Source organism: Seriola lalandi, unplaced genomic scaffold (assembly GCF_002814215.2).
Source record: "Seriola lalandi dorsalis isolate HSWRI2012SDOR001 ecotype SW California unplaced genomic scaffold, Sedor1 jcf7180002054861, whole genome shotgun sequence".
Lineage (NCBI taxonomy): Eukaryota > Metazoa > Chordata > Actinopteri > Carangiformes > Carangidae > Seriola > Seriola lalandi.
In genome coordinates this window covers 1634311-1660297 of record NW_019525414.1, presented here as the reverse complement: position 1 = coordinate 1660297, position 25987 = coordinate 1634311, and the positions used below count along the sequence as shown (strand labels likewise).

Here is a 25987-nt window from a genome sequence, read left to right as displayed (position 1 = left end):
AAAAGCGATACATCACTGGCGTGCAATGAATCTTGGGTTAGGTCAGGCAGCGAAGGATCTTTCATTGCCCAGGAAACTAAGGACACATCTGTTGGCTGCAATTGAAGGAGCCTTCGAAATGGGACAGCCTGGTCACACCGCTGTGACGCAATTGGTCTTCAAATGCAGCCTGAGGATGCTGCCCCCAAAACCAGACACAGCTGGTATTTCTACTACTGTCAATTAAAGGCAAAGACGACTATAACAACAATAATAATAATAAAAATAATAATAATAATCTGAATGTCTGAAATTTTCACAGCAATCCATCTTTACTTATTAAGCTATTTTAGTCTGGACTGCAATGGCTAAAAAAACGAATTGTTAGAATATAAAAATAATAATTAAATGAATAAATAAGTCAAAGATCATCTGTAATAACTGGAGCATATGAAATATCAATCTGAATGTCTTCCACTAGGAAACATGACACAGGCAGACCTCAGAGCCTTGGCTAATCAGGTCAAAGAGCCAAGAAAAACAGCTGTTTCACCTGGCGTGTTGGTCGTCCGTTAAGTGGACAGTTGAATGGTGTGCAACAGACCAAATGGTGTAAACTTGGAACAGGGACAAGGATTGTAAAAGGGACTCGCTCAGACATTGCCAGCAAAATGCCAGAAGGGTTCCTTTGTGTTGGCACGAGCTGTTATTAGAGTGGGCACGGGGCATCAGCGGCACTGCCAAATGCCAGTGTCTTCAAAAGTAGCACTAAGCATTAAACAACCATCTCAAAAAACTCAAAAACTAATTTGTCCGGATACTAACCTACAGTACATGTTTGTGTGTGAGAGAGTGAAATACAGAGAGAGAGAGATACATTCATTCACATAGGATGACATTTCACACAGTTCTGAAAGGAGTTTCATTTGTTGACATAAAATGAATCCTGTCAGATACTCGTAAAGGACGGCTGTCCCTGGATCCCAGTCACTGTTCAGTCGTGATTAATAGTGTCTGAATGAAATGGTAACATGATATATACAGCTACAATAGGCAGTTGTTTATTAGTGGTTTACCAGAATGTTGTTTGGTGTTTTATCATTGTTAATTGTGTATTGGTGTACTCTAGGTTTGTTTATTTTTTTCTGACAACATATTGTATTTTCAAATGAAAAGAAAGAAAAGAAAAAGGAAGCTCAATACGCCAGAAGTGGATTGTTCAGTCTGAGTCATTCTGAGCTTTCATCTGCAGCACCAGCCAGGTAACTTAGAGCACAATGGAAACAAGATATTCACTTCACTAAATCACCAGCTCAAGCTAATTTCAAGTTGATTTTCAGAGATGAATGGACCCCCATCATTAGATCAGATTCCATCATTATCTGGAAAAACTCTTGTAACTTTTTTTTTTTTGAAGGCTTCAAATTACAAATAATACTGAAGAAATTCAGAAGTAACTTTGTGTTATAAATGACCCATGTGTTGTCTGTCAAAGGGAGAAAAGTAAAGAATGTGTACTATTGACACTCACAAATGGATTGTGCCACAAAACAGGATGTGTGTGAGTTGGATGTCATTTAGTTTTGGTTTGGAATATGGAACAGTATAGGCATCTATGTATATCCATGAACAATGTATAATGAATAACTCCTAATATTCATAATTAGCCATCCTTTACAGACTCATGCACTTCAGTGTCATGAGAACACATGTGGGCGTGTTCTCCGTGTCATGCCTCGGGTTACCACAGAGGCAGAAATATCTGCAACCCTGGCACGAGTGTACCCGTTAACCCGTTGCTGATTGTCTTGAATGGGAGGCATCTAAAAATAAATGTGCATCACTTCATGTGGACTAGAGGAGGTTGCCATGCCAACCGGGCTTGTTTTCGTGTCAAGGGAGGCCAGCTGAGCCTTCTGCCAGCGAGGAGAGGGAGCGAGATGGAGGAAAAGGAAAGATGGAGAGATGAGGAAAAGAGGGTGAATGAGGGGATGGAAATAGAGGGTGGGCTAGAAAGTGAGGGAGGCAGGAAAGATGAGCAGAGGCAGAAGGATGAAGGGAGAGATGGAATAAAAGATGGCAGGAAGGAAAGATATGATGGAACAAAGAATGGAGATGAATAAAGAGAAAAAAGCTGTAAGAAAGACCAGTCCTACTGTCAGTTAATTCCTTTTCATTCATACCGTAACACACATCCACACTTGGTTCTGCCCAGTGTAACCACAATATAACCCCATTCCCCCATCATCAGTTTGCACTGGCTTCAAAGTGCTGACCTTCTGGTAAAAAAGCCTGTTTTTCTCAACTTGAGGCAACTGCTACCCCTTTCAAATCATCCAAAATACAACCAAGACATACCTGCTGGTCAGAGGAGGTTTTCAGCACTTTTCAAGGGTACTGAGAGGCGAAGCATCCCCTTGATATCCTCCTTTCTGCTCATGCTGTCCTCTTTCCCCACTTCAGCATTACCCACAGTATGTTAACCTTAGTGACAGCTCATCTACAACCCCCCACATATACACACACACACACACACACACACACACACAGTCCCTAACTCCCTGCTGAGCTAAAACAGGAAAATCTAAAAATAGTAAACTCAGCGGGCTCACTCGAGAGAAAGGGAGGATGAGAGAATGGGGGAAAAGTACCTGCAGTTAAAAATAGCAGAAGCTGCCCATTCGATCAGGCTTTTTAAAGAACACAACTGGGGCCGAATCTGCCACAATGTCATGAGAATTTCATTAGTGAAGGTTCATCATCTGACACTTTGAAATGTGGCTCAAGTGCCTCCTATTTCTCTTGATCATCCTTGAGATCTTTTCTACAGTGATTGGAGACTGTGGTAAATTCAGTTGATTGGACACATCTGTCTGTATAAGGTCGCACAGCTGACAGTGCATACGAGAGCAAAAATCAAACCACGAGGTGAAGGGACTCCATGCAGAGCTCAGAGACAGGGTCGTGTTGAGGCACAGATCTGGGCAAGGCTGCAAAAAAATAAATTCTTGTATATAATTCTTAAATGGCAGAAGTTTGGAACAACCAGGACTCTTGCTAGAGCTGGCCGTCCAGTCAAAGCTGATGGTCACCGTGGCTGAGCTCCAGAGAAACTTCCAGAATGTTGAAAACCCTCCTCAACCTGGACAAGGATTAAACCCTCGGAATACACAGAAGAAATGGGTTGTTTGTTCTATAAGCGGGTCTGTCTGTTTCATCATAAGGCTTGTTTGTTTTCTAACAGGGTTTTTCAGTATAAGCAGATAAAGAGAATCTGAGGGAGAGGGATGGGAGTTTTTGGCTTAGGAGGATGAGGGAGCGGGAACGGTATGAAGGAAGATGTATTTTTTTAATATTATACAGGATAACTTAGCATGTTCCTTTAAGGAAGTTTGGCATTTTTGGAAATATGTTTATGTTCACTTCTTTGCCAAGAGTAAGCCAAGAATATAAATATAACTCTGTATGCTAAATATGAAGCTACCGCCAGCAGCTGGTCATCTTAGCTTAGAATAAAGACTATGACCAGCACCTGTGAGGCTCACTAATTAACATTATTAACATTATATCTCCTTTGTTTAATCCCTAATAAAAATCAGTGTGAAACTCTTGTCACGCTAATACAGAGGAGGAGGATTTTTGGGGAAATTTTGTTGATAGATAGAAACAGAAAATAAACAGAAATGATTGTAAAGGAAGCCAGATGACAGCAGTGATTACAAGATTCATGTGGAAAATACATCTGCATTGCTGTTGGTCATTCATGCCCACAACTTCTGTTATCACAACGTGCACATGTGCAAATGTTATTTGATGGGACTATCTAGAATAATAAACGATGGTACAGGCCGAGTTCAAATTACAATTGCAGTACAGGGAGGCCAAACGTTTGTCGTACGTTGTTCAAATCGCTATCATCTGTCTTATGAGGCTAATTAATGTCATCGTTGTGTTTCCATCCCTCACAGTCTCATCTCCACTGTTAGGAGAAATCCAGGTGTTAATTGGATTGACGTGTTAAACCTTATTTCCTGCATGTGTCACGTCTGTTTCATACGCAGAGGGACCGACATCTATGAATAAGTTTACCGTCATTAGTAGAGTTTGGACATGCACTCCCGCGTTTTGAGTCAATCTCCTCCCATGTTCCCATGTTCCTCAGTAAGAACTCATAAAGCAAGAAAAAGCTGTGATTGAGCTTTGTCATCCTCCTCTCGCTCATATAAATAAACACACGCATTTGTGCCCAGTGATCTGTTCGAGCACGTGCACATCCACACGCAAAGCCCTCTCTCACACACCGCAGACCTACATATGAAGGAGCTCTGCTTGTCTTTCTCTGACACACAATAATCTATATTGTATCTCTGTCCAGCATTTTCTCTCTCTCTCACACATGCACACACACAAATGTCTTTATTCTCGCCCTTGTTTATCTGGCATGCTACATCTGAGCCCTGGCAGCCCGGGCCCCATTTAGATTTCCATTTAGATTTCCATTTATAGTGTTGAGGATGAATTATTAACATCACGAGAAGAGATTTTTTTTCAGCCTCTCTTTTCATAAAATTGAGGTGAACAGAAAAATTACAATGACTCTAATCATCCCCTGCAATTCCCTGCCATTGAAACAAAAGCCATGAGCAGCTTGTGTGAGATGGAAAACCAGGTAATGAATTCATGGAGGGAGGCAGACAATGGGTGTTCCAAACGCGGGGCTTTTGTGAAATGGAAATGGGGGGAAAACTCACGGGCACTTTAGAGAAGGCCAACCGGCATAGACGCAGATTCGATGCACATTTCTATCTGACACAAGCAGGGAACTCTCTTCTCAAACACTCGTCTCATGGTGTTAAAAGCTGATGCTGCACCTTTAAGTGTGTGAGAATGTTTATGGTAAGAGGGGTCACTGCAGCACTTGGCATGACAACACACTTATAACAACCATTTTCCACGCTTCACTCTCAGCCATGCTGCCAAGCTTGGATTCTGTCCCGCAAATTTCTTATTACACGCTTGTGTTACTTGAAACACTGCAGGACATGGTGTTATGCCTTTTAAGACCTTAGGGTGAGTTAGACAGTCGTTTGTATCAGACGTACTGTATTTTTCTACAGGCTTTGGTTCATTGTTTTGGTTGAGGCAAGAGAAAATATGCAGGTTAACCCAGAAAACAGCTTTGTTCTTGACTGGTCTTCACGTTTAATGCATTCCCCTGACTTACTCAGTACTCTGGTTAAAGTTTAATGATTAACCCAGGTGCAAACTCTGTGAATTTTGTACAAATGTGCAGTTGAGAGAATAATGACCTGCTGTTGGTTTGTAAGCAAAGCTAATGCAGGATTACCAAATCAGAAAAACAGATTCAGTCCATGTTGTGATATGAATCATGTTTCTAAGAAGCCAAATCAAATAAAAGAACATTTCAGCCGAGCAAGACATGTCCAAAGAGATCAAACGGACCAGGGCTTGTTGGGTCAATAAATGTTAATGTTAAAATGATTTGCAATCCACTAAATCCTTTATTTAGGGCTTGGAATGTGATTTTAATGGCTCATCACACAGACAATCAGGGTGTGTGATTGGAGCGAGAAAATATTTTAAATGTGCTGAGTTAAACAGATGGCCTGTGTATACAGAACAGTGTTTGCATATAAATAGGATCTGAACCACCGTGCACTAAGGAGGAAGCTCAAACAGCGGGCATCCCTCTTCTGTCTGCAGGTAAACACACACACACACACTTTACATCCGAACAATAAATGCTGAGTCAGCCAGACTCTGCGGTCCAGGGATATCATGGAGATATTAGCAATAAGCCCTCAGTGTGTGTGTGTGTGTGTGTGTACATGACATTTAGTCAGTAATGAATTGCATTTAGTTGATATTCAAAATAAAGCAGTTGTCATTACATTGCTAATTTTTTTATATTTAATTTATTTTTAATGGCCTCTAAAAACACTGCATTTTTGTCACCATAAAAAATGATCAAATTAATTCTAAATTCAGGTTTTAACAAAAGGACGAACTTCAGAAAACAGGAAGGTACCAACCTTAAGAGGAGGAACAGGGAGAGGCTTGTTGTCCTTGTCCAGGGAGATGAAGGTGAAGAAGGCTGACACAGCACGATAGTTCCCTGTTTCTGGCTCCATCAGTGAGGAAGCATCTACCAACACTTCAATTTCCATTGACTTGTTACTGACGAACGTGAGCCGCCCCGTCACTGTCACCACACAACCTTAAGAGAAAAGAGAAATACCAAAACATGTTCCACATTAAAGCAGTATACTGGTTTTCAGTGTTTTCAGTACAGGTAAGGATGCTGCCATAAAAGACATTTCCACTTGGGAAAGAAAAAGGAGAACAACTCGGACTCCTCTCACCTTGATTTAATTAAAAGATCAAGTGAAAAATTCTTGTTTGATTCAAAACTTCTCTCCTTAAGCCATGCATAGAGAATTTTGCTGATATTTGAAATTTTAAAAGTATAAAAAAAAAAAGATGTTGTGATAGAGTCCTCAGGTTTTTCCAAAAATAGAAATGTTGCATTGTAATTACCTCACACCAAAATTACTAAACCTTTTAAATCACCTGAAAACTGAGTGGACACAACAATATTCATTTGAAATAATATAAGTTGAAATCAAACTAAGGACCTTCGTGTATAGTTCTACTGAACAGCAAATAAACATGAAATAATTAATTAATAATAAATTGATATAGTCAATTGAGCAAAATTTTACATCTGCTCTTGCAATCTACTTCACATTGTTGCATCATGGAACCTCTTGAAGTCTGTTTCTGAGAAAATGAGTAGAGTGACATCTCTGGCTGGAAGAATTTCAGAACTACAGCCAATCAATCCTTTTTTCATATTCTTTTTGTTGTTCATGTTCTTTTTTTGTGCTAAATTCGAACAGAAAAGGTAGAAAACAAGTCAAAGCTGTTTTTAGTTAGAGCCCTTTTAAAGAGTTGAATGTTTATTACCATATAGAGGACACATCATGCCCACTGCTGCAGAACATTTGCTTCCCTTTCTTTTGATTTCAACCTGAGATTCATCTGATATACCTCATGTTTGACTGATCAAAAATTATTCCTCCTCTCCCTTTGTCACGGCAGGTAGTTGGAGAGAAAATAATCAGCTAAAAGCACTGGGCATTGCTGATATGTTTCTTTATTCTCTTTCATGTGTCTGTACTGTATTATTACTGCTGTTGCCATAGAGATGACGAGAGAAGGTGTTATCCCTGCAGTATGAGACAGATCTCCAGTATATGACTGAGATCTTATAAAACAGTCAGTGTCTTAAATAATAAAATGTGTACATGGAAAGTGAAAAAGGCTTTTATCAGAATATGTGCTGAAAACCACGGCTGGGCCAGCTCTCGTACTCATGCAGCCGACTCTTCAGAAGAGTCATGACACTAGGAGTTTGAAGACTGTCCTTGGGAAAAATGCTATTGTAATCCAATTTTTGCCCTCCATAAGTCTTAAAAAGCCTGTGTATTTCTAAAACCCTGGCTACGGCAATGTGTATTAGGCTCAGTGAAGCGTGCTCTGCTCAATGACATTACACAAAAAATTAACCTTGATAAGGCTTTTTTTTCCCCAAGACCTTTACGATTAATAATTGATTCATGCATAAAGTAGATCTTGGACTTGTGCAGCTCTGAAGGTCAGTCAATGTGAAAAACCGGCAGGGGCCCATCTCTGAGGAGCTGTTTGATAATCTGCTGCGAGGAGAGTCCATGCTGGGGCCTGATGTTGTAGGCACTAAGATGGGACTGCAATACCTTTGAGCCATAGCATAGATTTGCTATTTTAGAGTTTGGGTTGTTTTGGACAGGAGGGAATACGGTATGCGTAATTGGCATTTTGTTTGTTGTTTTACATTTTCCTCTATTCACAGAGCTTCCTGGAATTTTATTTTCCATTAGGAAGTGGCCAGAGAAGACTACAAAAGAGGAGAACAAGGAAATATGCAGGTGGGGTCACAGCCCTCACTTTTGATAACTTGTCTCATATTCAGGCAATCTTTTACTCCACCCAAGGAACTATTTGATTGAAGCAAAAACAAGGGGTTATCATGATCCTGATTCAATATGGATTTCAAAATGTGGTAAAGATACATCTTTAAATAAGTGAGACATCGTCGTCTGAGATAAATTCTCCAACTTTATGCATTTCCAAAGCTCTTTTTTTTTTCTAAAATGGCATATCAATATTGGCTATTCTTCTGTATTTGGATTTGAAGTACTATTTAGCATAGTTACCATTAGTATACTTAATGACTTTTTTAAATGATTTAAACCATTTGTGGTTGTGGGTCAGTGGGTGCTCCCAAGCGGATGAAGCAAGTGCCAAAATCTGCGGTTCCTCTAATGGCCACTAGAGGCTGGCTCCAAAAACAAGTCAGTCCCCATAGACTCCCATGTTAAAACGTCCAACTTTACAGTAGAAATAATAATAATAATAATAATGTTTAAAGCCTGGTACAAAAAACAGTTCTGGTCTCTAGAGCTAATCTATAAACTCCTTCATTACATCTGTATAATTGAGGCCATGCCCCTTTGAGTGACAGGTGGGTGAGCGTATGCTTGCCAGAAACCTCTTTGCCCATTTCTGGATTAGCTGGGAGTTAGGGGCGGAGTCAGGCACTGCCAAGATGGTGACGGCTGAGCAGCACATTCTGATCCTCAAAAATGTCACAACGGTCCCCAGGCCTTAGTGTTTTATGTCTGTCCTGTCATTTCCTGTTTTATTTTGGTAGTTTCCCTCTTGTGTCTTTACTTCCTCCTGGGTGACTACCTGCTTTTTCCCTGATGTGTGTCACCTGTGTCTCGTTATCCCCACAGTATTTATGCCCTGTGTGGCCCTTTTCACTTTGCCAGTTTGTTTTCTTTCCTAGTCAGTGACTTACCAGCGTTTTCCTGACTGCTACTTTGAGAGAGACCTTTTTTGCGACCCGTTTCCCGAGACCTGCCTGTTCCCTGTCGGTACCTTTGCCTTGTCCTGCCTGCCTGTGTTTTGACCCTGCCCGCCTGACCACGTCTCTGCTTTTTCCCCACTGGATTCATCGCCTGTCTCCATTGGGCTTGCCAGTCTGTTTCTGGAACGCTTTTATTGGTTTTTTTTGAGTTGTACAATAAACTGCCTGATTGTGAACTGCCTCTCTGATCGTGCTTTTGGGTTCTACCTTTGTGTCCCAAGCCTGACAAAAAATGATCCTCAGAAACCTAAGATTGTCATCACAGAGGCTACATCCATCTTTATATGAAGTCTATGGGTGCTCCACAAGTTGTGAAGACAAAACCGATTACTGTCTCTGTCCATCCACTGTCAGGTTTGTACAAACCCTGCTGGATCATCAAAATTAAACTTAAAATCAATAAACAAGAACATGATTGTGAGTATTAGGTATGCTTCACTGTTTCTCTTATTTCTCTCACGCTGTCTCTCACTTTTAGCGATTCTTTCTCTCTCGCCGAAATCTCCTTTCATCTGCCATTCACCTTTTGAAGTTTTATGCCTTTCTTCTCAGTCTTTGTACCTCTGGGCATTTTGCTGTAATGGATAAAAGAGCACTGACTGAACATTACTGTGCTACATCAATGGCCAACACCTCTCTGACTTATATTCTCAGTTCAAAATAATACATGTTTTTGTTCGGTATGTCATTGTGGTTACTTTGCTTTTCACAGATTCAGTTGGGGGGGGGGGCAACATTTGATTGTAAAGGCGAATAACATGAACAGAAACCAAGAAACAAGTGATTCATAAGCTGTGACATGAGTGCAGCCATTTTCTAACGTGTTTCAGCTGCTCACATTTTATAACAAGCATTAATATAGATTTTGTGCACATTTCAAAGAATTATAGAATATCTAAATAATGCACAAACCTGTATTTCATCTCAAAACATACAAAAGAAATGTGTTGCAGACAAGATAAGCACATACTGCAAACACAAGACACAGTCAAGGAAAACCATTTACTGTTGACCTACTGACCTACTGAAGTATAACAGGTCACCTGACAGCTTCAGATGTTTATTACAAAGGAAATTAGGTGGCCAATGACGTGTGAGATGAAATATGACTGGAAGACAAATTACTAAATTAAATAACAAAATTATGATAAAATGACAAAATATTTATTCAGTCATAATTGCTTGAAATAATGAAGTAACTTTCTAAATAGTTTTTTTAATTGAGCTATTAACTGATCGACTAATTAACCCCTTCTGTGAATACTACTGTTGTCACGTCGCCACAATGTGATGCTTCACACTAAACCTTCGATCACACAAAGTGTAAATCACTGAAATGTTGAATTTGTTCTGGTTTTGCACTGATAATGCAAAAAATATATTTTCATTTTTTTATTTTTTTACTGTGAAAACTAAAAACGAAGCTAAATCTGTGTCAGCTCAATACATTAATCCACGGGATCCCTGTGGTTTTGTCACACAGCATGACAGATAAAATGTGATTGTGGTGGAACGTTAACATCTGGGATCTTTATTGATCCTCTGACCTCGCTCATTTTTATAGTGTGGAGTCTTGCTGTGGCTGCAAATGAAGATAATGAAGTTGCTTTGTTCATAATGAAACTCTGAAAATCCCATTTTTCTATTATTTCAATCCATGTTGTTTTTTTCTCTCTGATGATATTTGTTTACATTGAAAACCTGCCCTGCTCTGCAGTGATCTTTCTGCCGCTGAACCCCATGTGACTGAAAATCCGTGCAATTAGTTAAGTGAACTGTTCAGTCTCAACACGGTAAGACCTCCGAAAACTCATAAACAAATCATCTGAACATCCTCCACACGACCCATGTACAGACACAGAGCTCAGTCTGTGTAATGTTCCGGGTTTCTTATCTCCTCATCTGGTCTCATTTGTCTGCTGGTGTGTGGTCCTCAAGCTGCACAGGTTTGAAATGGAACACGCATTAGTTAAACGTCCCTGTACAATTCACTAGTTTTGTGAAAGTACCAATGAGCGCTTTCCACTTTTGTTTTCACCTTTTCCAGGGATTACAGTGTGTTATCCTGAACAGCTAAAGTTCACTCATCTGCCCATCAACCTGCCTGGTCCATTGTTCTGTCATTTAAAGAGTGTTCAAAATGTTACACCAGTTCTTCAGACCTTAAATTGGCTTCCAGTGTGTTACAGGATAAAATTCTAAATTTCACTGCTTGTACATAAACCATTAAATGGCCTAGCAGCAACATATGCTGCTGACCTGCTTGTACAGTATGAGACGGCCAGACCTCTTATACCATCGGGAACTAATTTGTTTGCTGTTCCAAGAATGAGAACAAAGATTGGTGAGGCTTCTTAGGTACTGTGAGCCACTTCTGTGGAGCAAATTACCTGAGGATCTTAGGCTTAAAACCCTATAATTCTCTGCTGACTTCTAATGGTGTGTTTATCGCCTATATTCGCTTATTTATATATTCACCTTCCTTATTCCTCATCTTTATGTATGGTTTACTGCATGCAAGCCACATTTACATTTTCTTTTACATTGTCTTTTATTTCAATGGTTTTAAAATCGTTTTCTTTTAAAATAAATGTAAAGCATTTTGGAGTTGTGACTTGCAACTGTTATGTAAATAAATTTTCCATTTGCCTTTTAGTAATTTCCTATTTTTCCATACAAGGGTGAAATAAAATGCAGAAGGTAATTGACCAGTCAGAAATGTTCAGCATTGCAGACCACACCCCCCAGAGTTCCTGAACCTTTGGAAAGTACTACCCCCCGACCAGGGACTTTTTTAGGGGTCAATCAATTACCCCGGAACTAAATTTAGACCCTGGTTCCCATAGTTCCTCTAAAGGTTCCTGGCTCCTGGGGAAAGTTCCTGTGGTTGAAACGCAGCTATAGTCTCAAATATCTCATTAAGACTACATTGTATTCTGGTCTGTTGAGAGTAGTGCCTGCGGAAAAGTTTGTTATTTTTCTAACTGTTTAATGGATTTCTAGAGATATCCACTGATAGTTTGGTTCCTCAAAAATGACTTAAACCTCTGCTGGATCTGTGCTTGAAATATCTTAAAATGCTGTATATTATCTGCATTTAGCTGGCTAGAGAATGTAACTAGAAGAAATACACACCATGACATGACAAAAGAAATGCAGAGGTGCAGCCTAGAATGCCAGTAGCTGTTTTTGTCTGGCTTTGTGTTTTGATCCGTGACCATTTCCTACGCACACCTCTTGAGTTTTTTTGTCTGACCACCTTAAGCAAAATGGGAAATCTACTGGTGACATAACACTTAAGCCACCGTGGAAGCCAGGGGATATCACGTCACCACCTCCTAAACTCAGAGGACAGATGGAGGCAACAACTGGAGCAACTAGGAGCAGCAGAGAACTGTGGACATGGATCTCAACCAATCTGTACGACTCAGTTTTCTGGTCCTGAAACCCACAGAAAGGTGTTTTGAATGGCGAAAACCTCTAACTCACTCTTACTTACTCTGTTTTAGAAAACCCATGTACTATACAAGCAACGCAGTTAGAACAGACCTGATACAGTCGTGCTGAGCACAACTTAATAATTCAACAAACGGTACAGCAACGATGTAGCTGGTCCATTGTTAACATCATATCCTGAGGTAATCATAACATCTGAACGTTAGCGCTGGATGTCTGGATCACATCATGTCGAGCACATGAACAGATAACGCACACACTGAGCTGAGAAAAAATTTAACCCATCAATGTAATACACTGTTCTACACCACTTTGACCAAGCTGCTTTCAGTCACTTTTGAAATATTTAGATTGTATAACAAGACTTCTCAAAACTCTGTGATAACAATATTTTATGCCTGTGTCTTATGTGTGTGGGTGTGTATCTGTACTGGGAGTCTCTCTGCTCTCACAGTCGCTGTCCTCAAAGCACTTTGGATCAGCTGTGTTGTCCAAACTGTGCTGTCAATAAAACCTTTAAAAAGCAGCATAAACAGTGACACCATCATGAGTGGACACTACAGTGCCAAAAGCTACACGGACAATTGTCTTTGTCAAACACTGGAATGAAGTTTGAAATATGAGGCTTGTGGAAAATACAGCACTGTTCTCACTTTCTCCGAGGAAACAGCCCCGGGACGAAGCTTTGTAATGGAAAATAGTTCAATCAAAACAACGATGTGTCTCTCCAGATGTAGAAGTAGAACTACAAAACACAACTGGTCTTGATTAGTGACAGTGTGACTGGTGTTAACGCTGGCTAGCCCAACTTAAAAACCTCACAGTCTGAGGCTGACTTTATAGACTACTAGAGTTTTTCCACATTATCATGTAATTGGGTTTTTAGAGAGTGCAGTTCACTAACGGGCAAAAAGCAGCTTCGTGGAAGGTGGAGACACAGCCTCCTGTAGTCTACAGTTCCAACACTGCATTATATGTAGAGGTACAATACGTATACTTCAAACCTGTGGACATTTTTACGTATCAGTGACTTAAAGCTCTAAGCGGATTCTCTGTGTCATCCTCACCTTTCTTGATCTTACGATGGAAGTTGATGGCATCCACAGAGGCGGTGACGATGTTGGTGCTGCAGTGCCGAGCTGCCACGATGCCAGCGACCTCATCCATCAGCTTCATGGTCACACCTGTCAGACACACAGTTTGACTTTATTAAGATACATAGTATAACTAAAGAGGAAGATTTATAGATGTTTTCTTACTATGCCTTGTTCGGAATATCTTTTGATTTCACTAAGGTTGTCAGCGGTCTTAAGGTTAATCTAGTCATTTAGTTGGAGGGATTCTCGCTGGTGTTTGACACTATTTCACAGAGATGAGATCGTTTGAAGTAAAAGCTAATGGGTTTCTTGATCCAATTACTATCCAGTATGAGAAACGTGGTCTATGTCTTTAAACTATTTCTAATGCACATGGATGTTGAATGAATTCTTGACACTGCAGACTGCCATATTTCATCAGTATCAAAGTAACCTGAACCCTTTGCAGCAAGGCCTAATATATAGATTATACAGTTCCATTCAAGACATTAGCTCCCCTTTTTAAAATCACCTTAGAGAGTAACAGGTTCAGGTTATTCTAAGAATTCCTCTATTAAACCAAATGTTGGTGAAGATAGGGAGGGAGCAAACCTAAATTATGAACCTGAATGTATGGGAATGAGGAATGTCAGATGTGTAATGTATTCAAAATACATTACACATTACACTGAACCTCTCAGGTTTTAGAGAAGAGTTGACATAAATAGGGAACTGGCTGCAATAGGCAGTGGAGACTGTGCCAGTTTAACTTTAGCACTCAAGTCAAAGACACTGGTCTACAAGAAGACTGCTCCAACTCAACCCATGCTGCACCAGTATAAAAATTCAATATCCAGAAAATAGCTTTGTGAATGTTGGAAGCCTAATAAAAACATTAGGCCATGCTACTCCCCCATCTGCCTTTCATCCCTCCAGGATATTTACTGTATTGCCGAGACAGTGGTTTCAATTTTCAAAAAGCAAATATTTCCCAAAATAAGGTGACCTGGCACTAACTCTAACCAAGTAGTAGCCTATTGGTTTCCCACACTTAACAAATCCTTAACCACAGGTGCAGCAGATCACCAAACGCTCATACAGGTTCATATGTTTTTGGGACAATCAGGTGGCTTGTTTCGGAAAGCACTAAAAAACGTAATTATTTATGCTCTGACACACAGTTAACTCACAGAGTTAGATGGTTATATTTACTACTTGTGCCAATTTTTATTTCCCCCTAATTTGGATGAAACGCTAGTAAGTATTTTTGAACATGAGCATATACTGAAGATGGACAACAGAGAATTGGATTGTAGTGTAGATAAGGGGGATCTCTGATCAACAGCCAAACTGAAGCTGGGAACTGGTGCCTCAACAGAGCACATAACCTTCATCTGAATGAGATCTGCTGTTTGTTGAAGTGTTAGTTGCCCGAATCTAATTAGAAGCTTCGGTTGTGACCGTGTGATCTAGATCTTATGGTTGTTTGATCATTTATACTCCACATGGAAACTCACCATTTGGGGCAAATTAATCTCTGTGGGACATGAAACTGCAAACATTTAAGAGCAACTTTTCAAGCCTACAGGTGGTGAGTATTTGATACTGAAAAGATAGATGTTGGGTCAAATGTCATTTTTAATATGAGAGAGCACATCCATCAAGGAATCCATCATCAAAAACGTACAAAGCACTTCCCCGCACTAAAAGTTTGCAAATGATTCAAAGTGCGAGAAAACACTTCAAAGTTAGAGATTACAATAAAGCTTGAAAGCCATTAGTTCCCTAATGGAGCAGCGCTCACAAAGTGGACACAGAGGGATTCACAAATCTACATCTGTGACTGTGACACACGTACGGCCTTGGCAGCTTGTGTCATGTGTGAAGGAAACAGTTGTTTGTGGGTTTCTCACAGAAAGTGGGACATCTTGTATGGAGTGGGTGGGTTGTAGATGAGAGGACTGAGGGAAGAGTGGCGGCATCTGTTTCTCATCTCGGAGAAAATGTGTGTGCATGTGTAATGTGCATGTGCTTGTGAATGCATGCACATTTAAAGATATTCAGACCCTTCACTACGCACTCCAGTTGCCCCAATTGTTCCCTCTGAACCACTTTTTTGTATCTCCTGCCATCATCTCTAATCATGACAGCCGAGAGTGTGGAAGTACAAAAAGAATGTGCTGCTTGCTCCCAATTGCAGCCTGTCTTGTAAAAGTTGGGCCCACTGAGTTGATTAAAAATTAAACATGCTATTACTTTGACATCTTCCTATCCCATAAGGTGATAGCTTCACTTTCATCCTACACCTTGGACAGAATGCACTTACATTTCCGACTGGACATTTCAAAACAGGGAATGGGTTGATGCTAGAGAAACTGAATCAAGCTCTGACTTTGATATGTGATTATGTGGTTAAACTCAGATCAAGCAGTGCAAAAGTCACAAATCTTTATCCATCATATTTAAACACACAATGTTGTCTAGAGGTCTCTAAATTAAACCAATAACAAAAGATGGAGTTTAGTGACACTGTGAAGTAGTGTGGGATAATGGGAGTTGTTTTCACCACCACTGTCTTTGCAGTCAGCTTCTCCCAGTTAGGATTCCTTCAGTGTAAGTTGTTCAGGAGATTTGTACTGGAAGCCAAATTGTCCGCTGAGGTCTCCTCTTCTCCAAAACAAAAGGACCAGGTGATTAAAAATGGTAAAAACACTGAATATAGCAGTTTCACCGGGAGGGGCTGGGAAAGTACATTTTAACTGCCTCTAGCAGACAACCACAACACTGACGCATGTTACCTCGATTAAAATTAAGGACTTGTCTAGGTTTGAAAATAGCTGGAGACATTTGGGATAATGGAAGTACACAATTCAACAAAATATATAACATAGGTCTAGTCATTTTAGACATTTTAATGCAGGAAAATGACATATTATACCTTTAAACCCTGATCGATAAACGATGTCCATTAAAAACGCTGTCTGACTAAGGCTGATGATGTGGCCACAGTTCAGAAAGGTGATAACAGCATGTTAGGCTTTAAGTGCAAGCCGGATAGGAAATATCTCACTCTCTTCCTTAAGCTTGTTATGAGTCGTTTCCAAAAACCCATCTTGTTTTTTTCCCCCCATCTCCACTTTGTTGTGAAAATTGATGAGATCTCACTGAAGATTGGAAATTTCCCCTGGGCACAAGGCCCAGCAGGCTGCTGCTATTCAAAGCCTGGAGTGGTTGTGTCTGGACATGTAGCATTTAATGGAGATCATGACCCGACGAGATGATGAAATTGAACACTGTATTACACTAAACTGAATCTAAACATTTCAGTTAAATTTAAAGACACCCTACCTGAGTTTGTTACAGTGGCCCGCATCTGAAATTTCCCCACAGCTAACTGCTGATATTTAAAACTTGTCTATGAACTACGTTGACTTGAGAAACACCGAAAGTGAGTTAATATGATATGTTGAGCTTTTAGAAATTGGGATGGGGGCTAATAGGTTTATAAGAGGCCCATTCAACCGGTGGCCCGCAGGCCAACTTCGGCCCATCGATCAAGTCCGACTGGCCCTCCGGTCAAATTTTTAATTACAAATCATTTTTTGCTTCAATAAATCCTCTAAATCACAGAGAGACTCTAATAATGCAGCAGCCTTCTCGGTAAACAGTTACAACAGTCCCAGGCAGTGACCACAGTCTGTTGTCAAAATATTCCAAACTTTCAGCCATAGTTCGGGTTGTATGTAGGGATGGTTCATGACATCCGGTATTAAACAGCCGTTGTATCGTGAAGGTCCGATGTCTCTCTCTGTCTCTCTCTTTGAGCTTGTGTGTGTGAGCGGCGGGGGGCAGACCTGTCTCACACTGGAGCACAGTGCAACACACACACACACAGACAGACACACACACACAAACACACACACACAAAGACACACAGAGAACTAAACAGTACCTCCAGAACGTTGCGATGTTGCAATCGCAATAATTAACGCAAATTCAACCAATCCCTGCGAATTCTGCGCGACCTTGCATTTTTGTCCAACTTTTCCGCAAATTTGACCAATCATCATAGTTTTCCGTGAGTTGAACCAATCATACCAGTCCCTCCGCAAGACCTTGATGTACGTCACCAAACTCACTTCCTTGTTTCTGGTTTCGAAGCATGTTGTGAAGCTGCAGATGTGTGAAATGAACGTCTCACATTTACCAACAGGAAAAATCTCTTGCCATTCATCAAAGGCTTACTCAACCTAAATTCTCTTACCTCTTCCAGTCTGCTCAAAATTCAACAGGTTGCAATTTGTGCTCTAATACTGCCATCTAGTGGACACTTAGACAAACACACCACAATAAATAAATATGTCAATTATGAAATTGAAGTTACATTTCTCTCAATAAGTAGTAGCATATAAAAAAATTCTGATATTAATAATGTCAATATTATTTAAGCCATTAAGACGTACAAAATTAGCATGTTAACACGCTTTTTATATCGTCTTTAGGTGTAGTTGATGTGTTAAGACAGCATTTTCATCTTAAGAAGTGCAAATTTGACCTCCTAACATGGATGTCAAAATACTCGTTTTGGACCAATCCGCGTGCCATGGGAATATAATGTTCATTTTCCTTTTCCAAATTAAATCAAATCATCTCATCAATTTAGTGTCGACTCCAACTGCCCAACATGAACCGTCGAGCCAAGTTTGTCAAATGGAAAGCATGCTAACGCTAACTGACTTGTGGCTCTGGAAAGGTAGCACGATGCTAAGAGGCAGTCATCTGTGATCATGTGTTTTGAAACTAAAGCAACCTGCGATGTGATGCTGTGCTGGAATGAAGCTTCTTCTCCCCTGAGCTTAGAATGTTCTTTCTTTTTGTGCTATATTTTTGCTGATCAAATGAACATAAAAGGGCAATTAACCTGTTTGCCTAAGCTTTTGCTTTTCTGTTATTTCTGCCAGACATTGCAGCGTATTGCAAAACATGTTAATATCATATTCTTATAGAAGCAGTTTGTGTTGTATAAAAAGAGATCCATAGTTAAATCTGTAAGTTGAGTTCAAATTTGACTTGTTGTTAAGGGACTTCTTGTGACACAATGATGTAAAAACAGCGACAGTTCTTGTTAACTACCCATATATTTCTAAGAAACAAGGCACACTACACTTTACAGGCAGTGGTGAGGTGATTATGGGTTAACCACAGTGACATTTCCAGCAGTCGCCACATCTGCCACAACTGTTGCCGTGGCTACCAGTCCTCCTGGCTCATCGAAAGCTAAGACTGTGGAAGTTACAAATACATCAGGTTTATTTCACTGAAAGTACTTGGCTGTGTGGAGGAAACTGCTGCTGTGTTTATTTTAAGCGACAACAATGTTGATATATGAGCCTTGGTATCACCTGCTAACAGCCTCTTCACAAGGCAATAAGGGATATTAATACTATCGATATTAATGGCAGCTGATACAGAAACGCCCCTGCTGTCTTAGTGTCTTCAACTTTACTCCATAATCAACCAATAATTCCCAGTGATTATACTACTACATTACTCTGACTTTGACTGTTATTTCTTGGCAATTTCTTCACATTACCACAAAATTTCTGGATGATTAACATCCTACTTGACTGTTGTTTCTTGGTAAATTCTTCACATTACTACATAATTACTAAGTAATTACTAGCCTACATAATTAACAGCCTGTAAGTTAAAGGGTTACCAAAACTGCTTCTTTGTTTCAATAATGTGAAACTGTTTTTTCAGTCTGCAAAGATAATCTATTGAACCCATTAGGTTCCTAACAGTTAGTCTTATTTGCTATAAAGGAATACAACAATTATTACTACTGAAATCTGAAAGTGCATAAAAAAAAAAGATCTAACTGCAAAACAATATATTTCTTTTACCCTTTTCACAGAAACGTGTGTTTTCTTGTCGTTCTCTCATAGCGGTGATACAAAGCAGCAGCTTTGGTAGCGATAGTCATCAGCTGATAAACTAATGACATTGATCCTTGAAACAAACTGACCCTGCATTTCTGAGGTTTCATCTAATTTGATCTTCCATTTGTGAATATTAACTGGTAAGAATTAGATTATGTTTTTATTATGTTTCTCTGTAATGGTATGAAGGCTCTCAGAATGGAATGGTCTGTGGGAGGTCATCCAGGGTAAATAGAGGAATCATAAGGGATGGAGAGAAAGCCCTGCTCAGCATGCTATGGTATAAAACGAATGCTAATGTGTTAAATGGCTAGACTGGAGCAGTCTAGAATATCATTTTATGACATGACATGAACTCTGTAACTTTGTAAGAAACAAATAAATAAAACTGCACTGAGGACCATGAATTTCTGAGGGCTTCTGAGACTGAGTGGACCAGTGAGAGTGGGCTCCCATGGTCTTGTTCTCTAGCTCCCCAGTGTTAGCAGCTCTCCAGATGCCTTGAGAAAACAATGTGTGGGGGGATAATTATGCTCACTCTGTTCACTTTATACACACCATTTCCAATGGCCTAAGAGCTGTGAGTAGTTAAAAGCTGCACGTTTGGATGTAAAAAATACTGTTGTTTTGGTAGAGTTAGTTCTGATGGCAGAGCTGAGAGGCAATTATGCACAATAACTGATGAAGGTCTTCATTATCTAAATTGCTGATATTTTAGTTGCTTAAAAAGCTTCAGCAATTCCCTGAAATGGTTCAATAGCATTAGCATCATCAACAGCAAAGCAAAGCATAGATATAGACGCTCACATCTCTTTGCTTTGGACAAGCATTAAAATTTCATTGAGCTGTTACGGAGAAACAAGGGGCAAATGCAGATGTGGTGCATTGTGGTCTGAATTTTAGATTAGTGTACAGACCACCCTATAACTCAGACCTTGGTTCAAGTCCTCAATCATGACAAGACCTTTTCAACTTTAAGTGCAATGTCCACCATTGAAAACCTTATTCTAATCTTCCCCTAATTTTACTTTTTGTTGCCTTAACTTAAACTCAGTGATTATTTTAGCTTTTTATCCTCTCTTAGCACAGTGTTTTAATTGTAATAGTACTACTGTGTGGTTCAGATTAGAACCAGGCTCATGCAGCACAGCCAACAGTTTATCTGGTGCACTGGAGAAACCGGTGACTAAAATGCCAAGACAAATCAAGTGGAGGACTGCACTGTCCTTGAGTACCAAAGATGCTTGTCTTTATTCATCACTACCATCAGCGGATCTGTTAATGCAACTCCTGCAAAATCCCCTCTCCTTGTACAGTCGATGTAAAAGGTTGAAGTGAGGCCCAATCTGAGACTGCAAATGAGGACAAGCGAGGCCAAGACAGCCCTGGGCCTGGCGTTACACATTCACAGGGTGACATGGCACACTATGACTCTCCCTTTGCTGTAGGGTGAGAACACGAAAGGCAGAGTGTGGGGGTGGGGTGGGGTGCAATGGGGTGGTGGTGGTAGGGTGGGGTGGGGCGGATTGTGTGTGTGAAGAGGACAGACAGCTCACTGCAAATGGGGGAAAAAGGGCAATTAGTAACAAAGTCCCTAGTGCAGCCCAGTTGGCCATGGGGCAGAATACCTCTGTGATTAGATTCCTTGTGATGATTTCCCTAAATCTCCACGCACAATGCCGTCCGCTAACAAGCACGAGAACAATGAAGGGAGTCTTTTGGGCAGCTCCTGTTGCCCTCAACTGTCTACTGACTTCAAGCCCTTTTAATTAGAAAACAGCTTTCAGTAGAAAACAATGTGACGCCAAGAGATCAAAGCATCTGTGACCTGTGCCTTTCTCACAGATTCTCTTATCACTTCCTAGACTTACTCCTTCTCTTTGTCTCTTTCTTCCCTCTCTTCCCTGTCCTTGCACTCTGCCTACCTTTATTCCCCATCTCTTTCTGTCCTTCTCATCCCCTCCCCAATGAGTTCTTTAATCATGGACAGTATCAAACGGCTCAAACTGCCTCCTAATGAGCTGTTACTATAGAAACAGCTCCTGTTAACATTACTACCATGCAGCAACCCACCCACATCCTCTTACAAAGTCCCATAAGCTGCGTATTTTTTGTATATTTCATAATTCCAGCTGTGGTGAGCTTTACTAAACTTTACTAAAACGCCTTAACAGATTTATGTGAGGCTGTAAGTTTTGCAAATTGCAAGTGAGTGCTGGAAAATCACTGAGATATACGATTCCTGGGATGGAAATTCTGTCAGATAAAGGGTTTTCAGATAAAACTCACCTGTGCGTGATGGTAAATGTCATCGGCTCCCACAGATTCATTTTCTAGATGTACAACTTGGCCTTCAGTTTGTAATTTCTGCTCTATTTTTAACGGAGTAAATATCCATTTCACCACTGAAACTTCTTCTCTACTTTGGTTAATATCAGCATCTGATCTGATATAACTAGCATGGACACATTGGTTTGAGGAGTTATCCTCATCTCTATTCGCAATCATATTTTTGTCCCTCTGTATTTTTACAGTTTCAGTTTGATTTACTCACATTGTCTCTAAAATGTGCTCTGACTTCATAATAATATTGACACATTAATCTGTGGCATCTTTAATTATTACTCCACATTCACAGCAACAAACTTTTGAGTTTTTTCAGGCCCAGGACTTCACCTCTAAAGCTACATCAGGCTCCTATGTCCTGTGACTGGTGGAGGTTGTTGACGGTGTAAGTGGCTCGATGAGAAGAGATGCAAACACTGTTCAAGGCTGAAAAACTGCTGCCGCCTCCCTCTCCTACAAGAGTAACTTCACACCAGGCTGAAAAGCAGCGCTTCACTGTCTTCTTTGGTCGAGCATCACTGATGGATGTGGCCGGTGTATAGTGCTGATGCAATATTTTTCATTGCATGCCACACATTGATAGACAACTGACAGCTTGTTGGAATCGCTTAAAGTATGTGTCCATTTCATTCCCTTCGTCTTACACACACACACACACCCGCCCAAAGAGAGAGAGAGAGAAAGAGAGAGAGAGAAAGAGAGTCAAACACAGGCCTTATTATACCATTTTATAGGTTGCTGTTGTGTTGAATCAATTTGATTCGGGGAGTTATAGTTGGTGCCTTTTCTCCCTGTATTGATTCTATGTCAGCATCTAGCACAAGTAAACAAACTGTGTTCAGTTAATGGCTGGTTTGAACATGGTGAGCCAATTTTTGAGCAAGTTTGCTACTTTTCCCCTGCTGGCTATCTCAGCAAGGCTGAACTGATAAGTTGGCTAGCTAGTTGGTATAAACCCAGCTTTATGCAATGTGTGCTTTAACGAAAGGGCTAAAATAAAATTGATATTTGAGAGGAGAGAACTTTTATGTCGAGTTATGTTTCATGTTTAAGAACTTTGTTCTAAAAATTTTAAATAAACATTTTTTGCATTTATTGACATAGAGGACGTTCAGTTATCAGTTTATTTGGAACATGTAGCTAAAACTGATGTAGTGTAATACAACAGTCCTGCAGTGAATCCTCCTTCATGAAGGTTAAAATGTTTGTATTAAAATTGTTGGTCATTGTGGAGGATGTATTGTTTGGAGCTGTATTGCGTTATACAGGGGTGTTTCTGTTATTTAGCCTACATTCATTATAAGGTATAATGGGGTGGACAAAATAATAGCTTCTCCTTGTAGCGAGTTGATTATTCCGTTTCAGTGGATCGTTTAGAGGTTTTCCTATGGAACACCTGAGTGTTACATTAAAGGGTAATGACACTTAGTCTTCACAAATAAGTCATAAACAAGAATGTTCATGATAATGTTAATAGTAACAATATGATTGTGATCATTCATATGATGCAACCCATGCATTTTAATTTGTTTCTGTTTTGCAATTTGGCGATATCTGAGCTGTCTGGCTCTTTGTTTGGCTGTGTGAAAAATTAATGAAATATTGCTGAAAAAAAAAAAGTTCTTCATATTTCAGTCTGCCAGGGGTAGGTGTCTCGAGGCCTCCGCAGTGCACTGATTCAGTATTTTATGTCTGAATCAATGTTGGTTTTGAAAGACAGAAGGCTGCCAAAGCAGAGGAAGCAATACAGACACACACACACACACACACACACATACATGCACACACACACACTCCTCACAAAGGTCAATCACACAAGCTCTAGTGGACATATCCCTGTCTCCCTGAATTCCTCTTTCTCAGGCAGTGACATGTTTATATACTCACTGAGCACAGATCTGAGCAGAGGACAGATAATATATAGAGTCACAGTGATGGATGTGTTCCTGTGCTAAGGCAAGCAGGCTCAGCTCAGCTCTGTGTCACACACACACACACACACACACACACACACACACACACACACACACACATATGTTTTTTGTACAAAAAAGAGAGAAAGTACATTAATCTTCAAATTTAGTGGACTAACCTACTTAATAATTAACAACATCTAACAGTGTTTTTGTTGTTTTAGCCTGTTTTTTGTTTTAATTTTTATATTTGTTTCAATGAGCAGCAAGCGGCAGCAAGTCCTGGTAGCTCATAGTTTTTTTTGCAGTATATTAGTGTATTTTTTGTAGAGTGACATCTTTATTATATGTTGTTGTTTCATCTGACGATGGAGAAAATAACGAACAGAAAGGAAGATCTCTTGGCTTTAAAGTTTACCAGATACAGAGTTAAATATCCCATACTGGCTGAGCTGAAGAAGCCATACCATGGATGCAGAGCTGGGGCTAAGCTAAAGGCTAGGAGATGGAGACATAAGTCTTTTCTACCATCGATCCTCATGGGAAATATATCAACTTCCTGGCTTACAAGTGTGATGAACTGGAGGCACTTGTGAAGAACCAGCGAGCATATCGTGAGTGTTGTCTACAGTAGTGTAGAAAACACTCCCGACCATTGTGTGGATTTACCCGGCTTCACTGCAGTGTGAGCAAACAGAGCAAGTGGAAAGAATAAAGGTGGAGGACTGGTTCTGCTTGTGAACAATAGACGGTGCAACCCCGGTCACATCACAGGGAAGGAGAAGATCTGCTGTTGGCATATTGAACTGTCAGCAGTTGGTCTTAGACTGTACCGAGGGAGTTCTCTCACATCGTCGCCATTGTTGTTTACATTCAACCACAAGCAGAGCCTGCAGTAGCGTGAGACGTCATCCACAACACTGTTGCGAGAGTACAGACCCAGCAACCTGATGCATTCATTTCAATATCGGGAGATTTTAACCATGTCACTCTCACCTCTCACCTGACTGGCTTCACTCAGTATGTTGACTATCTGTTGTATGCAAATGTCAAGGAGGCCTACACTGCTTCACCTCTACCACCACTTGGCAGATCAGATCATAATCTGGTTTTTGTTTTATAACAGCAAAGGACCCTGACCTTGATAGAATGGTTGATTGTACCACGGACTACATTAACTTCCGCATCGACACTGTAATACCAGCAAGGACATCAGTAGCATCAAGACCCTCCTCAAGCAGAAAAAGGAGGCCTTCAGGGATGGAGACAGGGAGAAGCTCAGGTGTCTGCAACATGAGCTGAAGAGGAGATTAAAGCAGGTGAAGGAGGACTACAAAAAGAAAGTAGAGGGGAAGCTGCAGCAACAACAACACCAGAGAGGTGTGGAAGGGGATGAGGACCATCACTGGCTGTAAAGACAAAAACAGCCAGGCAACATCAGATGATGTGGACAAGGTCAATGAGGTCAACCTGTTCTCCAACAGGTGTGACACAGCCTCACATGTTCTCTCTCCCACTGCTTCAGCTGCAGCTTCTCCTACAGCATCTCCTCCACAACCTGACACTGCAGCTGCAATTCCCTCCACACTGGGGTCAAGTCTCCTGTCCTTTACAGTGTAGGAGGTGAGGGCGGAGCTCAAGAGGCTACGTCCTGGAAAGGCATCAGGCCCGGATGGTGTGTGTCGGAGCCTGTTAAATGACGGAGCAGCCCAGCTGGCTGAGCCTCTCCAGAGGATCTTTAACTTAAGCTTTCAAACAGGGAGGGTACCGGTCCTGTGGAAAACATCATGTCTTGTTACGGTCCCTAAAGTAGGACGACTGGCTGAGATAAATGACTGCAGACCCTCACCCCTCACATCACACATCATGAAGACCCGGTTCGCTTACAAAGAACATATTGGAGTGGATGATTCCGTCCTTTACATGCTCCACCGGCCCATTCTTACTTGGATGAGCCAGGTGGTTACATGAGGATTATGTTCTTTGATTTCTCAAGTGTATTTAACACCATCCAACCCCCCCCATTCTTAAAGACAAGCTGGAAGGGATGGGGGTGGATCCCTGCTTCACGTCCTGGATTGTGGATTACCTGACAAGATGACCACAGTACATCAGGCTGGGTAACTGTGTCTCAGGGACAGTGATGAGCAGCACTGGGGCTCCACAGGGGACTGTTCTGGCTCAGTTCCTGTTCACCCTGTATACGGTGAACTTTAAATACAACTCTGAGTCCTGCCACATCCAGAAATACTCAGATCACACAGCTATTGTGGCGCGTATCAG

The 25987-nt window shown here is 40.7% G+C and overlaps 1 protein-coding gene across 4 annotated transcripts in view; it reads right to left on the bottom strand.

Moving 5' to 3' along the window:
- The window catches only part of acot7 (acyl-CoA thioesterase 7), a 53345-nt gene that overhangs the window by 4306 nt on the left and 23052 nt on the right, over positions 1-25987 (bottom strand). For all 4 annotated transcript variants that reach the window (XM_023427365.2, XM_023427366.2, XM_023427363.2 and 1 more), the window contains 2 exons: positions 13495-13611; positions 6033-6217 (listed from right to left, as the gene is read on the bottom strand). In XM_023427365.2, the coding sequence (XP_023283133.1) occupies positions 6033-6217; positions 13495-13611 (302 nt within the window). The remainder of the gene's footprint in view (positions 1-6032; positions 6218-13494; positions 13612-25987) is intronic.